Here is a 15868-nt window from a genome sequence, read left to right as displayed (position 1 = left end):
CATAACTTCTCCAAGAAACCTCTTCCAGGGTCTCACCACCCTCATTTTTTCCATTAGCTATCATCTCAATCTCTCCTCTTCCAGGCTGACAACATTCCCCCTTGTCCCATCCCTCTGGCTCCTTGTCTGGCGTCCTTCCCCTGCTCTCCTGGAGCCCCATCAGGTCCTGTTGGAGGTATCTGAAGGTACTTCAGGGACTGGAAGGTGCTCCCGAGTCATTAAAGAGAGGAGCCTGAAAGAGAGGCACGTGCCAGCCCACAGCTTCCCAGCTGCCATTGCAGTCCCCTCCCCACTGGCTCTTGCCACCAAATGTCCCCAGAGCTGCCCAGAAGAAAACTCCCCATTGATCCCCGATGCAAGGCCAGCGGGTGTTTTTATTCCAGCTCTGGTGCTCCTTCCTCCTCTGGGCTGATGCCTGCCCACCTGGTGGCAGGGTGGGGGGCACCAACTGCCCCCAGACATTTCAACACTGATGACTCCTGGCGAGGACCAATGGCCAGCTGGCCAACTGCTGTTGCAGTATCCAGGTGACAATCAGTGGTATCACCCAGTTCTCCAAGGCCCAGCCCCATCACCTCCTGAGTCTTTTCTCTTTTTTTCACTTCACAGAATCCCAGAAGAGACCTCCAAGATCATCCAGTCCAACCTTTGACCAACACCACAGTCAACTACTAAACCATGTCCTTAAGGACCAGGCACTTGGGCACTGAACTCCTCTTCCCTGCAGCTTCCATGGGCTGCACAGACCAGCTGTGGAGATCAGAGCCCCCCTGCTGGGACCTGCTCAGACCCCTCTTCCCCAGCAGGGTCTTCTCCTGGACAGCACTGGGTGCTGGAGTCTCCATGGAGCAAAGCTGGGTAACCCTCTCCTGCTGTCTCCTTGCCCACTGCGCAGCCTGCAGGGATGTGGTTCTTTGCAGACCATCCCCACCATCGCCTCCTGCCAAGACAACAGTTTCTTGGGCCCTGCCCATCCCTTCAGCAAAGAGCAGAAGAGTGGGGAACCCCCAGGAGCTGGCTGAGGGGAAATCTCAGACCCTCCCAAAGGCTCTCCTGGAAGGCTGCAAAGGCAGAGACGTGGGCTGGATCCCAACGTGTGCCCCTGAGGCCATATGGCTGCCACAAACTGTGGTGGCTGCCATGGAACTGGAGGGTTCCAGAACACAGGTGCCGGGCCACTATGGTCACAAAGGGCCACTTGTGATGTGCCACCTGTGATGTCACATGGCCAGGCCTACAAAAGCCTGAGAAGTGGGCCAGAGGATGCCAGTGTGGTTGAGCTGACCTTCGGGATAACTCGGCTCCTTCCTTGGCTGATCGTGTGCCTTTTGTGTTTTGTTCATTGCTCCTTTCCTGCCCACTTTTCCTCAGCTTCCCTCCTCTGTCAAAGGTGTTTGGGTTTGCCCTGCCGGGACAGAGGAGAGAGGAGCTCAGGTCAGGGTACGGAACAAGGAGAGGTCTTTCCTTTCCCAGCTCTTGTGGCTTTCCCGGCTCTCCAGTGCTGTGGGAAGGATTCATTTCGGCTCCCTCTGCTAACACCACAGGTGAGCAGCAGCTCCTCTGCAGACAAGGGGACACACAAGGTGATCTTTCCAAAGGGCCTTGAGCACTGCTGTCAGATGGAGTCCTGTGACAGGGACAGCAGGGCCATCAGCCTGCAGCTCTGCAGGCACACAAGTTCGAATGTGGGCTGGTTGGCCAGGCTGGCAGGGCACAGGATAGTTTCCCAAAGGGATTCTCGACCAGACAAGTTCAATGGCAGCCTCTCCTGAGGCTACATGACTTTCTGTCTTTGAGGTTTGAGCTTGTTTCCCTGGGTGGGCCTCCTGTAAACAACTTGACTTGGGAAAGATGCTTTCGTGAACCAGAAAGGCTTCTTCTCTTTACAAATGTCATTTCCCTGCAGTTGCCATTGGAATGGCTCCACAAGGAAATGAGGACAAGAAGCAGAGACCAAGAGTTGGAGCAGGACTCGAGAATATGGGCAATACCTGCTTCCTCAATGCTGTCCTCCAGTGCCTCACCTACACCCCATCTCTGGCAGACTACCTGCTCTCTCGGGAGCACAGCCAGTCCTGTGAGTACTCGTATGAATGTCTCCTTGTCAATCTGTTGGGCACTTCCCAGGGATTCCCAGGATGTGGAACTGGATGCAGGAGAAAAGCAGGCCTTCTTTATCAACCCCCTGTCAAACCCAGCCTTGGGTTTCTTGGAATAGAAGAAACTTTTAGCATAGAAGCCACTTGTCACATCTGTCAGAAGGGCACCTCTTCCTAGCCCTGGGACTTGGTCTCCACTCCTGCAAGTGAAACCTTCTTTGCCCCAGCACAGAAAACTTCTGTCAGTTCAGCATCCTTCTGCAGAAAGGTTCCCAGGCACTTGCCGGGACACTGGCCTCTTGAGAGCAGAGGAGTGGAGGCTGTTCTTACCACTTCAGGATCTCCAGTAGGTTTTCCACTGCTCGGGATATTTGGCTAACCCAAGAATCTTCTCTCCCTCCCTCCCCTCCTCCCTCTGTCCCTCTTCAGGTGTTCGACCAGGCAACTGTGTGATGTGCAGAGTGCAGGAGCACGTGTGCAAGGTCCTGCATGCCACAGGATCTGCCATCGTGCCTGTGGACGTCATCACTGCTCTCCCAGGTAAGCCCTGTCTGGTGCTTTGCCAGGTTTTCTTCCCTCCTTGGATTGGAGGAGAGAACTCCCAACTTCTTCTTTCTTAGAAATCGGAGAACATTTCAAGCTCGGCGTGCAGGAGGACGCCCACGAGTTCTTGCGCTGTACTCTGGACGCCATGCAGAGAGCTTGTCTGTGTGACGGCAGCTTGGACACGTCTTGTCAGCACACCGTCATCCATCAGATATTTGGGAGCTTTCTGAGATCCAGAGGTACTTTTCCACAACTCTGGCTCTCCCTGGGACTGGCTGTGCCCTTCCCGCTGCCTGTGGGAAGCAGCTGTGTGTGTGACTGGCGCAGGAGGGATGAGCAGCGTAAGCGGCACATTCGGTCGCCTTCCCCTCTCGCTGAGCTTTCCAACTTCCCTTCCAGTCTGCTGCTCAAGCTGCCAAGTTGTTTCTGATGCCTACGATCCCTTCCTGGATGTCCTTCTGGATATAAAAGTAAGAGGATTTGGAGTGGTGCTTCAGGATGTCCCAGGGCCCCTGTAGCTTTCCAGAACCGATGGGGTTGGTTTCAAAACATCTCCTGGGAACACATGAGAGCTTGGTGGTGGGTGGCAAGTGGAAGAGACCGTGTCCTGCTGTGTTGGCCGTGGCAGTGGTCACCCTGTAGGTGGTGGCTTTAAGCTGGACAAGGACACCTGGTCCTCTCTGCACCCTTGACATGCTCTCCTGCTTCCCTTTTCCCCCCTCTCTGCACCCATCTGGCTCCTGGGCTGATGACTTGGGTTGTTGTCATTCTTGATGAGCCTGCAGCCCAGGGGGAGCTGAACGCAGCAGTGCCACAGAGAGGCAGCTCCTGTTGGCCTTGGGAATCCCCGGGGAATGAGGGAAGTGTTCAGCAGAATGCCCTCTTTAAAGCTGCCTCTGCTTGCTGGGCACTGCTTGCGGGTTGCCCGGGGGTCTCCTCAGCCCCAGCCACCCGGGTGGTCACGCCAGCTCCTGGTGAGGAGGTTGGGGGAGAGCATTTCCCTCAGCTCAGGGCTCTCCTTTCTCACTTCTCCAGGCAGCGGCATCTCTTTCTGAAGCTCTTGATACATTCGTGAAACCCGAGCTGCTGGATGCCAGAAGCGGCTTTAGATGTCGCCAGTAAGATGATTCCTAACAAACATCTTCATGTTAGATCCTGCCTTGGGGTTTGCTGTGGTTTAGAGTGCAAGGGAGGCTTTGGTGGAGGGGAGGTGCACAGTGATGGGACACAGCTTTCTTGTAGTCCAGCCTTCTGACTGTTCTTCAATGAGAGTAAGGGTGTGGGAGATGGGAGAGCTCGTCTGGCTTTCTTGGGGATAGAGAGGAGGGGGCATTGCAAGGGTCCATTGCAGCACTTGGCTCTCTGCTTGCTTTCAGCTGTGGCCAGGTGACTGCTGCCTCCAAGAGGCTGACGATTCACTGGGCGCCCAAGGTTCTCACAGTGGGACTCAAGAGGTTTGAGGATGTCTCCGGTGGGAAGATCACCAAGGTAAGTTGGCAACGGGAGGGAAACCTTCCCTTCCTGGAGCAGGAGGTTTCCCCAGGCGGTGTGCTCCCTCACGGGTTGTTCGTGGTGGGTTTTTCCTGCTCCCTTCCTTGGAGAGGAGAGGAGAGTTGCCAAGGGAAGAAAAGTGTGTGCTCTGCCCCGACAGAGCTGCTCTGGCCCAGAACAGTTTCCTGCCGCCCAAACCAGAACATGGAGCTGTAGTGCTGACCAGCTCCAGAGCTGGATTTCCACACACCTGGGTCCTGGTCTTGGCAGGCTGTGTCATCAAGTAATTTGGGATCATTTCTGAGCCCCCTCGCTCTCTCCATAGGTTGTGAGGTATCCCAAGGTCTTGGATCTTGGGCCATACACAACAGCAGGAGAAGCGCAGCACTACTCCTTGTACGCTGTGCTGGTGCACAAAGGAGAGAGCTGTTACGTGGGACACTATTTCTGCTACATCAAGGTAAAGAGCAACTTGCTTCCTCAGCAGGGGGAATTGTGTCCTGGGGAAGACCAACTTTCCTGGCAGTGTTCCTGGCCGCCAGAGGCTTGGGGGAGAAGGTCTCCTGAGGGCTGGAGGGGATTGGTTTTGGAGTGCTCTTGGTTCTGTAGTGTCCTGCCTGTGTTCTGGTGGAGAAACCAGGCAGCTCATCTCCCTCTGATGCCCTTTTTGCAGGCCAGTAATGGGCTGTGGTACAAGATGGATGACTCCTCTGTGACTCCTTGTGATGTTAACACAGCTCTGCAGCAGGAAGCCTATTTACTGTTTTATGACAGGTTAGAACTAGCGTAAAAATGCCTTCAGAACGTGTTTCCTCTTCCAGCTTTGGCTCTTTTTCTTCTCATCCTCCTGAGTGTTCTTCTTTCTGTCAGAGGAGACATTTCCTCCACAAAGTAGCACGGAGTGCTGTCAAAGCTGAACGACCCCATGCCGGTCCTTGTCTCTCCTTGCTGGGCTTCAGGCTGCTGCCCAGCTGCAAATGTCTCCTGAGGAGGCCATAGAGGGTGTAAAGAGGAGGTCTTGCTCCAGCAGGAGCCCCGCTCCCCCAGCCCCACACGGAGGAGCTGGTGCTCTCTGGGAGGAGCGGAAACCTGCGAGGGGCTGTGCTTACGGCGGCTTTTGTGCCCCTCGCCCCAGGTGTTTCCCTAAAGACTGGGTGGGGTCTTTAGCCTCTTATGCTCCTGTGAGGCTGCCCAGAGAATAAGGGTGAGCTTATAAGCAGAGCAAGAGACAGGATCTTAGTGCTTGGAGGGTCGAAATGGAAAAATTATTACTCAGACACAAGGGTCAGCATTTATCTTGGCTGTAGCCTTGGACTCCCTTGGGCTTCTTTGCTCTGTCCTGGTTTGAGAGGAGCAGGAGAAAAAGGTGCCTGGGACATGGCCAGCAACTGTCAGGCTGTTGATGTGACAGTGAGAATGGGGACACACAGCTGTGCCCCTGGGGTGGAGAGGATGGTTCAGGTGACCCAAATGGACTAATGAGTATTCCTTGCCATGGTGCTCAGTATAAAATGGCTCCTAAGAGAGCCTGGTGGTGGATTTTCTGGGTTGGGCCCTGTTTGTTATTGAGCTGCACGTGGTGGTGCTCCTGCTGCTCGTTTCCTTAGTGGAGGAGGACAGAATTCATGGATGCAGATTGTCAGCTGCCTTGTTAAGTAGGTCCAGATTGGTTGCTGTAAGGGTCTCAGGGCTTGTCACTTGGACCCTGGGCTTGGGCAGCCCTGTCTGCTGCTGAGCCCAGTGTGGGACAATTGTGGTTGAGCCAGAAGCAGCAACTAAGGAGGCAGAGTTCCTTATTTCTCTGTGTTGGATAGCATTGTATATCTGATTTATAGCAAGGGCTGTTTGTAGTTCAAAGGACATCTTCAAATACCATAGATGTAAAATGTCCTTTCTGAAGCCATTTTAAGTTCTGAAAGATTAGAGAAGTTCCTTTCACACATGACTGTTGCCCATTACATCTGAACATATTTCAAAGCAAAGTAAGTCGCTTCTTTAACCTGTTTTGAGAAATACCAGCATGAGCCTCCATCCCCAGGAGATTTACTGCCCCGTGCAGAGCCTGTCCCAGACATCTCCCTGTTCCCCCTTGGCCCCACGGGCTCTCCCCGCAGGCCGTGCAGCTTTGGGGACAGCAGCACTGCCACCCCTATGCCCACTCCCCATGGCCTCTCCTCCTTCCCCAGGATTGAGCAGAGTTCCGGGAGCCGGCTACCACTGGCCTGGATGAAGGATGAGGAGAAAGAGATCAGTCTCCCCATCCCGAACAAGGTGGCCCAGCTGCAGGAGACAGGTGAGTGAGTGGTTTGTGGCTGCTTTGCTGTGCTCCTGCATGGCAGGGGCTGCTGGGCACATCCCCGGCCTGTTCCATGCCAGTCCCCTCTGTGGGTCCCCCCGCCCAGGGCTGGCTCTGCCCTCGGGAGCTGGCACGGGGCTGGGTGCCGGCTAAGGGCCCTTTAGTCTCTCCTGCCAGCACCTTCAGCTCACCCTGCTCCCTTGCTTTGTTAAAGATTCCTGGTATTCATCTGGGAAGAAGGAAGAGGGCCAGGAGACGGTTGAGGATGCTCCAAAAGACTTAGGAGAGGTACCTACAGAGACTGCCACCTGCCTTGTGCCTGCTCCACCTGCCCCCACGCTCAAAGATGCCTTCCCAGACAGCTGCCCTAAAAAAACAAAAAACCACAAACCAGCAGAGTCCTGTGAGTACAAGGGGTCAACAAAGGAGCCCCATAATCTTCTCTTGTTGCAGGACCAGGATCTGAAGTGGTTGAGAGATGTGATAGTCAACCTGTCACCCTCCGTCCTCAGGAGCCTGCAGGATGTCTCGCAGGTATGGCATTTCCAGAGCAGGTCACAGTTTCCCCCGTGCAATCCCCCAGGGAGGTTTCTCCCCCAAAGCCCTCTGCACCCTGAGGGGTCCAGAGGCATAGAAAGGAGCAGAGGCTGCAGTGGGAAGGGGCTCTGGCCACCTCCTGGCTACGGCAGAGTGGTGTGGGGATTCTTCCCTGAGCCTGCTGGGAGGGACCCCAGGGACATGAAGGCAGAGCCAGGCTTTGCTGATGTTCCCAGGAAGCTGTGGCAAATGATCCCCGGGTAAGGAGCCTCAGCTCGCTCAGGGGAGACAGCTGGCCCAAGCTCTGTGCTGCATCTTTGGGAGTGGAACACCAGGACCTGACCAGGGAGCCTGGGCCTTGGGCTGCTGGGAGGGACCCCTCCCTGTGTGTGGCATCTGAGGGGATGGTTGCAGCCCAGTGGCAGCACCATCCTCCCCTCTGTTCCCTGCAGGCCAAACAAATCTTGAAGTGCGTCCACAGAAACGCGGAGCACGTGCGCACGGAACCAGGGCAGTTCCTCCTGAGATCCGTGCTTGGGCTGCTGAGCGAGTGCTGCCCTGAGGAAACAGTTCAGATCCTGCTGATGATCAGTCCCTCCTGTGACAAGTATGAGCCCCAAGAGCCCTGGGGACTTGCTCCATAGCCCAGGCACAGCACAATGGCCAAGGCAGCCCTGCTAACAGAGTGTTCTGGCTTGCAGTGCTGCGCTGGCCGTGTGGGAGATGCTGCTGTCCCTGCCCAGCACTTCTGGGACAGTTCTTGACCGGCTGCTCAGCGTGATCCAGGGCTGGAAAGCAAAGTGTGCTGTCCCACCTGTGAGTGACCAGAGCAGGTCTTGCTCCCCTTCAAGGCTGTTCTTGGCTCCCCAGGAAAAGAGACACAGCCCCTCCTGCCTGCCCCAAACAGCCCCCTCCTCCAGGCCTTGGGGAAACAGCCGGACAGGGCCAGCAGGGACCTGCCCTGCACCAACCCCCTTGTTCCAGCCCCACGAGGCTGCCCCGTGAGCTCCCCAAGGACAAATAGGAACCCCGCCCCTATCTGGGCAGCACTCTGCTTCCCCACTGCCTGCACCCCCTGCCCCGCACTGCAGCTGGAAACCTGGGGCAGGGGCCAGAGTTGGGTGCCAGAGGGGGGGTCACCGTGCTGGCCCAGGGAGGCTTGTGGGGCCACCCTGAAGCAGGAGGGGTTCCCCCAGGGCTGCTGGGCTGTAGCCTGGCAGATGGGTCACAGCCTCCTTGGGTGTCTCTGTGGGCTGGGCCGGTGCCTGAGCCGCACTCCACGTGCAGCCCAGGGGCTTTGGCAGTGCCCCAGCAGCTTCCTTGCCCTGAGAGCTGTCCCTGTGTCTTTCTGCAGGCAAAGCAGGTCCTGTCCAGACTCAGTCAGCAGCCCCGCTGTCAGGAGATCCTTCAACTGCTCTTCCCCAGGCTCCTCATGAGTGTGATCTACAAGGTTTCCCTGGCTACAGTGATCCTGGGACGGGAGCCGCCTCAGGCTGATCAAGCCAGCGCTTTGGGGTGCGCCAGCCCCTTCCCCTGCCATTCCTTCCCCTGGGCCCGCGGCCAGGGCCCCTGCTCTGTCTGTAACCGGACCTTGCTCTGCACACAGGGTGGCAGTGGAGGGAATTAAAGCTCTGCTGGAGGCCGCTGGCTATCAAGGCCACGTCGAGAACATCCAGAAAGAGGGTGGCTGGGACATGATGCTGGACATGGACACCCTCGAGAGTGGAGTCACCTTGCTGGCCAGGTGAGAGCAGAGGAGTCCCCAGGCACCCAGGCCCCGGGCTGCAGCCACAGCGCTGACCAGGGAGCGATCCGAGTGGCAAGGGGTGCTCCTTGCCTGGGGAGAGAGCAGCAAGTGGTGTGGAGGCTGTGGCTGGGGGCAAAGGCGTGTCCTGGCTGGGCTGGGCAGGGCAATCCCAGCAAGGCTTTGCCTGCCCTGCTCACTGCCAGCACTGCTTTTCTTTCCCTGTCCTGCCCAGAGAGATGAGGAAGAGCCCTGCTAAGCAGCAACGCCTCCTGTTCCAGCATGTCAAGGAGATTCTTAACCAGAGGAGGGAATGGCAGTTCAACTTTGCCATGACTTTCTATACTGAGGTAAGCCTGGTGGGAAGCAGTGCCTCTGCCAGATGCTCCTGAAGCCGTCCCTCTGGCACAGGCGGCTGCCGCCGGGTGGGATGACAGTCCCTGGAGCTGGGACAGAGGGCTCTGCTGCCTGGCAAGTCAGTCCCTGGGGCCTCCATCCAGCCCTTCCTGCTGGGGCAGTGCTCAGCACCCCCACGTGTCCACGGGCAGGGCTGCCCCTCGGAGGGGCTGTGTCAGCCCCCAGGCCCTGAGCTGGCAGGGGTAGCCAGGAGCAGCAGAATGCCAGGGTCCTGCAGCTCTGCCCGTCTCTCACCGCTGTTGTTCTTTCAGCTGCTGGGCTGCCAGGGCCTTGGGAAGGATCGGAGTGACGTGCACCTCCTCCACTCCTACCTGGGCCATGGCAATCGGACAATCCGTCTGCTGGCACTCGAGGGCTTGGTGGCACTCTCGGGAGATCCGCGGATGGTGAGTGAGACGTAGTCAGGCGGAGCCGCATCGGCAGCCTGGGGCTGGGGCAGGGGTAACACACTGGCTTGGGCCTGGCTGAGAGGAAGGAGGTGGCTGTCAGCAGAGAGAGGGGTGGCTGAGCAGGGGCCACAGAGCCTTTGCTCTCCTTGCTCTCTCCTTCATCCCCATCAGCACGTGCAGCGCCTGCCGGGAAGCCGGGTGGGAGGCTGGTGCTCAGCACGCAGGGCGTTTGTGCCAGGCTGCTCCTCCACTGCTCCACCCTCACAGCAATTCTGTTTCCTCCAGGCAAGAGAAATGCGGGACAGCTCTCTGCTGGAGAGCATCCTGGTGTGCCTGAAGGATCCATCCAGAGACATCAGGATGGAGGCCTTGCTGCTCTTCCAAAACATGATGCGTCTCCTAAAGAAGAAAGAGGCCAGCCCTGTCGCTCTGCTGCTAGTGGAGAAGCTCCCAGCCCTCTTTGGTGATGTAAGGCTGATGTGGGAGCCTGATCCTGTAGAGGAGCATGGGGCAAGGACAGCTGCCCTCCAGCCCAGCCTCTTTGGGCAGCACATGGGCAGGGCTGCTGCCCTCCTCATGCCCCTGGGCTCTGCTGAGAGGGCTGCTGGGCTCTGCACCCAGCATGGCTTCTCCTTGGCCTCAGCCTCTATGGAGGTGCCCTGAGCCCAGCAACCCCAGAGCATCTCCCCTCACACTGACCACGTTAATAGCCTTGGTCACCGTGGGTTAGGAGAGACTGTAGCTGCAGTCACACCGTCTTCCTTCCTACCAGGAGTCCAGCCAGGTGCAAGAGCTCTCCCTCAGCCTCTTTGGGGAGACGATGAAGGCTGTGGCGAGGAGGGACAGGGGAGAGATGAAGAAGACGCTACGTAGGGTCGTGTTCTCTCTCTTCCTGCAAATGTATACTGAGAGCAGGAGTATGGCCGAGGTAGAGATTTGAAATCTGAGCACCTGCTTTGCCCTTCCTTCCCTCTGCCCCAGCCCTGGCAGCAGCAGCTCATCAGCTCATGCCCGTTTCTCTTGTGCTGGCTGTGAGAGTGCCATAGCTGAGGTGCTGGCTGCCCCGTGTCCCTGCCTCGGGCATTGAAGCCCGGGCATTCAGGCTCTGTCCCCAGTTGCCTCTTCCCATAAGTAGCTGGGGGCAGCTAGCAGCCTTGCCAAGAGGAGGGGGAGGACAGGTCTCCTTCTCTGAGCTGTGGTGCCAGCTCCCACCTGCTGCTGTTTTACAGGCCTCTGGCAAAGCCCTCCTCGTCAGTGCCAAGTTTCTGGGCTGGAGGAAGCTAAAGAGGGTGATCAAGAAGGGGAAGAGCTGGCTGATCGGAGAGACTTTGGTGAGGACAACCCCCAGGTGCCAGGGCCTGGGCTGGACAAGGGATGCTCCATGTGCCCAGGGTGTGGATGTGTAGCTGTTCCTGGCTGGCCCTGATCCAGAGCAGAATGCAGAGCTTGGAGCTCAGTCCCCCTTCCTTCCCCTTTCCCTAAGGCACAGCCAGGGCTGCTTCTGCAGGCCCCTCTTCCCCCAGCCCCTGGGTGCTTCAGGAGCCCCCAGCCCACCTGGGCCCTGGCAGCAGCACGGAGGGGTCACAGTACCCCCAGCCAGACCCCCTCTGACTGTGGCTCTGGGTGCACCTCAGCCCCCCCGGGGCTCCTGGCTGGCAGAAAGGAATGGCCTGGGGGGGAAGGGGTGGGCTGGGCAGAGGGACTGCTCTGGCACACGGGGAATGGTCTGTGCCACCCCCATGACATGACTTTGGGCACTCTCCAGCTGGAGCAGGACAGGAGCAGGGTGGAAGACTACATGTGTTTGTGCCTGCCCTACCTGTCGGACTCTCGGGCCAGCGTGAGAGCGGAGGCCATGAGGTTCATAGGTGAGCCACAGCCCCCGGGGACCCTCTTCTGGCAGCCCTGGCACCCCAGCCCCCGGTGCTGCCCTGGCAGGCAGGAGCAGCCCTGCGGCTGTCTCGGGCAGGGCCCTGGCCTCCTGCTGCCCCCTCTGCTCTGCCCTGGCCTGCCCAGGCCTTGGTGGCCGCCTGGCTCAGTGTCAGCAGCGCCCTCGGGGACTTGCCCGGGGCCATCCGTGCGGAGTGCTGGGCAGGAGGGCGTGCGGCCCAGCTGGCCGGGCCGGGGGCTGTGCTGCCGCAGTGCTGGGGAGGGGGAGGTCTGACGGGAGCTCTGTGCACAGGGACTGCTGTGCAGCGCCTGGGGAGGAGTCCACCTGAAGAGACGCTGGAGGTTCTGTGCAATGGTGAGTAGGGTCAGAGGTGCTGGGTGCTGCCATTCCTGGCTCTGCTGCAGGGAAAGGAGGGAGAAGCTGTGACTGTCCCACCCCTGGAAGTGTTCATGGCCAGGCTGGCTGTGGCTTGGAGCTCCCTGGCCTAGTGGGAGGTGTCCTTGCCCGTAGTGGAGGGTTGCCTTGGGACTAGGCGATCCTTAAGAAGGTCCCTTCCAGCCCAGCCCAGTCTGGGAGCCTGGGATTCCTGAACAGCAGCTTCCAGCTGCTCCCTTGGTCCCAGCTGCTCCTCCTAGTTAGGGAAAGAGAGGGATGGGGCTTGCATAGAAGGGTCTGTGCAGACAGCAGCCTTTCACCACTGCTCACTTTCTTTCTGTTGCAGCTGTCAAGCACTTTGATAAGGACCCTGATGCCTCAGTCAGGTCCCAAGCAAGTCAGACCCTGCACATCCTGCAGACAGTGACGGAGCTGCAGAGCCAAAGATGGTCCTTCCGGAGGCTCTGCTTCTGGTGCTGATGAGATGGGGCAAGGACAATTTTGCTGCCACCATCTTCCTGACGGTACTTGCACCACTGCCCTGTCATGGCTGCTGTTCCCCAGACCCTCATGTGCACCACCAGGCTATGCCCGACTGTTTAAGTCCAAATGAGTGGCCCTGGAACTCTCCTGTGCCCTGACTCTCCCAGTTAAACCTTCCTAATGTCATCCCAGCAGGAGGAAGTGGCTGTGCTGGGGTGAAGGTCCTGGTGGGATGATGATCCCCGAGCGTGCAGAGCACACAGCATTTGTCCTGGCCCCTCCTGCTACCTGTACATCAGCTTACCCCTGTGAGTGCCCTGGCCCCAGCTTGTTGGACAGCCAGGTTACCCCTCTTTCAGGAGGTGGTGCAATGAGGCACAGGGCAGAAGGGAGTCAGGGTTTATCTCAGCAGAGCTCTTATAAACCCCAGCACTGCTTTGTCTTCAGGGCTTCGTTTGGCAGCTGCAGGAAGAAGGCAGAGTGTAAAATGGAGGGCGTTTCACCCAGAGTAATGAGCCTCGTCACCAAGCACACCTCCACGGGGACAGCCCTGGTCACACCTCAGGATGAACACTTGCTCCTCACAGCAGTCCTGCTCAGTGTCCTGGGCATCATGAGCTGGTGCTGAGTTCTTACAGCCCACCTACAGGTGAGGAATTGCATCAGCAGCCGGAGACTCCCAGCTGATTCCAACTCTCCCAAGAGAGTGAGAAGCAGCTGCTGCATTCCTCTTCTGTCACTTCCAGGAGGTCACCAGGGTGTCTGCAGAGTTTGTGGCCTCTCCCCCAGAGACCTGGAGCGGCTCGAGTCATGCGGCTGAGCGCACGCCCAAAGCAGATCCCCTCTTGGAGCCTGTTTGGATTCATCGGGAGCTGCCCCGCAGAGGCTACAGGAGGTTCCAGCCTTGCCGGGCAGGGTCCGTGTCACCGTGTGGGCCCAGGCGGCTTGGGACAGCTGGGCAGGGCAGAGCTGAGCCAGAGCTGCTTTCCTTGTCTCCTCAGAGCAGCGGGACGTGCAGCCTCCTGGCCTCTGGCATAGCTTCCAATAGGTCAAAGAGGTCCCCAAATAAAATGTGGCCTTTGGAAAGCACAGCATGTGGTGAAATCTGTTCTATGGCACCCAGGCTCTGATCCTGGGACAGATGGGCGATTCCGGGCTCAATGCATCACCAAATCACAGGAATTGTCCAGGCTCCATTTTCTCGCCTCTCTGGTGATTGTAAATGCTGAACACTGTGTCACAATCAGGCTGTTCAGTGGCAACTTCCCTCAGAGACATTTGGGAAAAACAAAACTCTCTTGTTTGATGTAGACTAAGTCTGAGCAGTGCTGTGGAGCTCCAGCTTTGGGTGCAGTTCTGGGTTGTGCCCTGCAGAGGAAGAAGAGGCAGTGTTGCTGCCCAGCTCGTCTCTGTGCAGCCCCTGAGCACGCAGGGTCCTGGCTGAGTCCCCTCCGTGTCAGAGCCCCGCAGCAGCCCCGGCCATGAGCAGCCGGGCCGGGCACTCGGGCTGATGCCCTGCAGCTGGGCAGGGGCCGTGTCCTGGAGGTGGGGATGGGAAACTCCTGGGGCGGGGGGCACAAAAGCTGCCGTGAGCACAGCCCCTCCTGGGTTCCTGTTCCTCTTAGCAAACAGCAGCTCCTCCGTGTGGGGCTGGGGGCTCCTTCCTGCAGTAACTTTGCAAGAAGGTCCTTTTGGGCCATCTGAGAGGAAGCCAAAAGCAGGACTCTGATACAACTGGTAATTGAAAGCTCTTTATTCTGATGGCTGTTTGTTGCTTGGGGGTGTTGGGCAAAGGGCATTGGCTTTGTTGGGTGTGACATCAATGCTCTGTTCTGCAGTAGACTGGGCATTGGCTCTGCCTGGTTATCTATGGCAATCTCTACTGAACTGTTAGGGTTTTTCTGTTGATGGGGAACTACACATCCTTCCTTCATACCAAACTGAGTCCATCAGAGTCTGGAGGTTTTGGTTGTCCCTCTTTTATATGTTTGTGTGTCAAGTGTGGTTTCTTCTCAGTAGACATAGAGGCAGCTGTGGGAATGGCAACACAAGTATGGCCACCACTTGAGCTTTAGCAGTGGCTTTTACTGCTGTGCCTTGGCCAGTAGTGGCCCAGGGCACTGTTCTGTCAGAGCCTGCAAGAAGCAGTGCTGCTTCCCTGTCCTGACCCAGAGGGGACAGGGAATGGGGGTTTTGGATCAGTTCCCCACAGGTTGCCCCTGTGGTCAGGCAGTGAAGAAAGGCAGCTGAGCCCTGTGTTACTGAAGGCAAAGCAAAGATGGAAGGTGTGGGGGAGAGCTCTGATGGAGGTGAAAGACCAAATCCTCTCCACAAATTCTTCAGAATCTTCTGCAGAAGGTTGAGCAGCAAGCCCTTGTGAGGTCGCTCTTCCCTCATTACAAAGGGAGGAACCTGAGCCAGAGAGAAACATTCAATCCTTTCTTCTGAAGGACTTGTGAGATGTACGGAAGGACTTTGGCTGGGATGAAGCTGAGACACTTGGCACCTGCTTGCTTTGGTGTTGGGTTGGTGGTGCTGGTGCAATCTACTGAAATAATAGAGAAGGCAGACAGTTGGGAAAGCTGTCCGGAGATGGAGGCATGGATCAAGCAATCGAGAAGAAAGTAAATGCTCTCAGCCTCTGGAGGAAGCTTCTGGTTTAAGATCAGATATCCATGGAACACTATTTGGCAGCTCCCCTCTAAAATCACTATTAGGTCTCTCCAGCCCATGGGTCACAACTTGGCAGCAGCCCCGCACGGAGGAGCTGCTGATGCTCTCTGGGGGGGCCGAGAGCCTGCGAGAGGCTCTGCTTACGGCGGCTTTCGTGCCCCCCGCTCCAGGTGTTTCCCGTCCCCTCCCGGACCCTCAGGACACGGCCCCTGCCCAGCTGCAGGGCATCAGCCCGAGTGCCTGGCCCTCCTGCTCATGGCCGGGCTGCTGCGGGGCTCTGCTTGGCAGGCAGGGCTGGACACGGGGGGCTGAGCAGCAGGGGAGGACGAGGGAGGTTTGAATGCGCTGCAGGGTGGAGGGGGGACGGCCTTTCCAGCCAGGGGGGCTCCAGGTGTCCCCGGGCAGAAAGGAGCTGAGCGGGGAAGCCAGCGCTGGGCTGCGCTTTGCTTTGCAGCCTCGGTCACCAGCAAGTCACCGCTGCCCTCCAGTGTCCCTGTCCCGCAGTGCCAGGGCTCCAGTCCCGGGAGGTATCGCTTCTGCCCGCCTTCAGACGGGCCACTCGAGAGAAACACCGCAGAAATCTCTCCCTTTCTGATCTAGCTTGGTGGCAAAGCAAATGCCCAGCCAGCTCTCTGCACTGACCGCTGTAGCAAGAAACAGCCTTTTGCTTCCAAAGCCAGAGAGTGGGGGGAAGCAGAGGGCAGCGTGTTGGGGTTTTGGTTTTTTGTTTTGGTTTTTTTTGTGCTGTATCCACTCTGCCATGTCTGCTTCTCGGATGTGCCCTGTGACACTTCCAGTTTACGATTAACACCTCTGCTCCCCATTTCTCCTCTCTGGCACTTCACACGCACACACCCCACCAGCTCCAGCACGGCTGAGGATCCCCTGATCAGCTGCAGGGTCATGGCATCCCTTCAGGAGAATTTG

At 57.8% G+C, this 15868-nt stretch overlaps 1 protein-coding gene and 1 long non-coding RNA gene across 2 annotated transcripts; both read left to right on the top strand.

The window, feature by feature from the left end:
- Positions 1 to 1850: 1850 nt before the first annotated feature.
- LOC115598855 lies at positions 1851 to 9105 on the top strand. Its single transcript, XM_030457221.1, is given in 16 exon segments — positions 1851 to 2077; positions 2529 to 2620; positions 2653 to 3062; positions 3064 to 3115; positions 3681 to 3763; positions 4022 to 4133; positions 4462 to 4596; positions 4810 to 4910; positions 6323 to 6429; positions 6647 to 6720; positions 6886 to 6966; positions 7422 to 7576; positions 7671 to 7785; positions 8324 to 8484; positions 8576 to 8713; positions 8949 to 9105. Coding segments are annotated over 16 exon segments (2133 nt in total). The 5' UTR covers positions 1851 to 1917.
- A 3164-nt stretch (positions 9106 to 12269) lies between these two features.
- On the top strand, positions 12270 to 12778 carry LOC115598838. The gene is made up of 3 exons (XR_003987966.1): positions 12270 to 12309; positions 12461 to 12576; positions 12716 to 12778. It is a non-coding gene; the product is annotated as an uncharacterized LOC115598838 (long non-coding RNA).
- Positions 12779 to 15868: the final 3090 nt, after the last annotated feature.

Source organism: Calypte anna, chromosome 10, assembly GCF_003957555.1.
Source record: "Calypte anna isolate BGI_N300 chromosome 10, bCalAnn1_v1.p, whole genome shotgun sequence".
Classification (NCBI taxonomy): Eukaryota; Metazoa; Chordata; class Aves; order Apodiformes; family Trochilidae; genus Calypte; species Calypte anna.
This window is presented reverse-complemented; position numbering and strand designations above follow the sequence as displayed.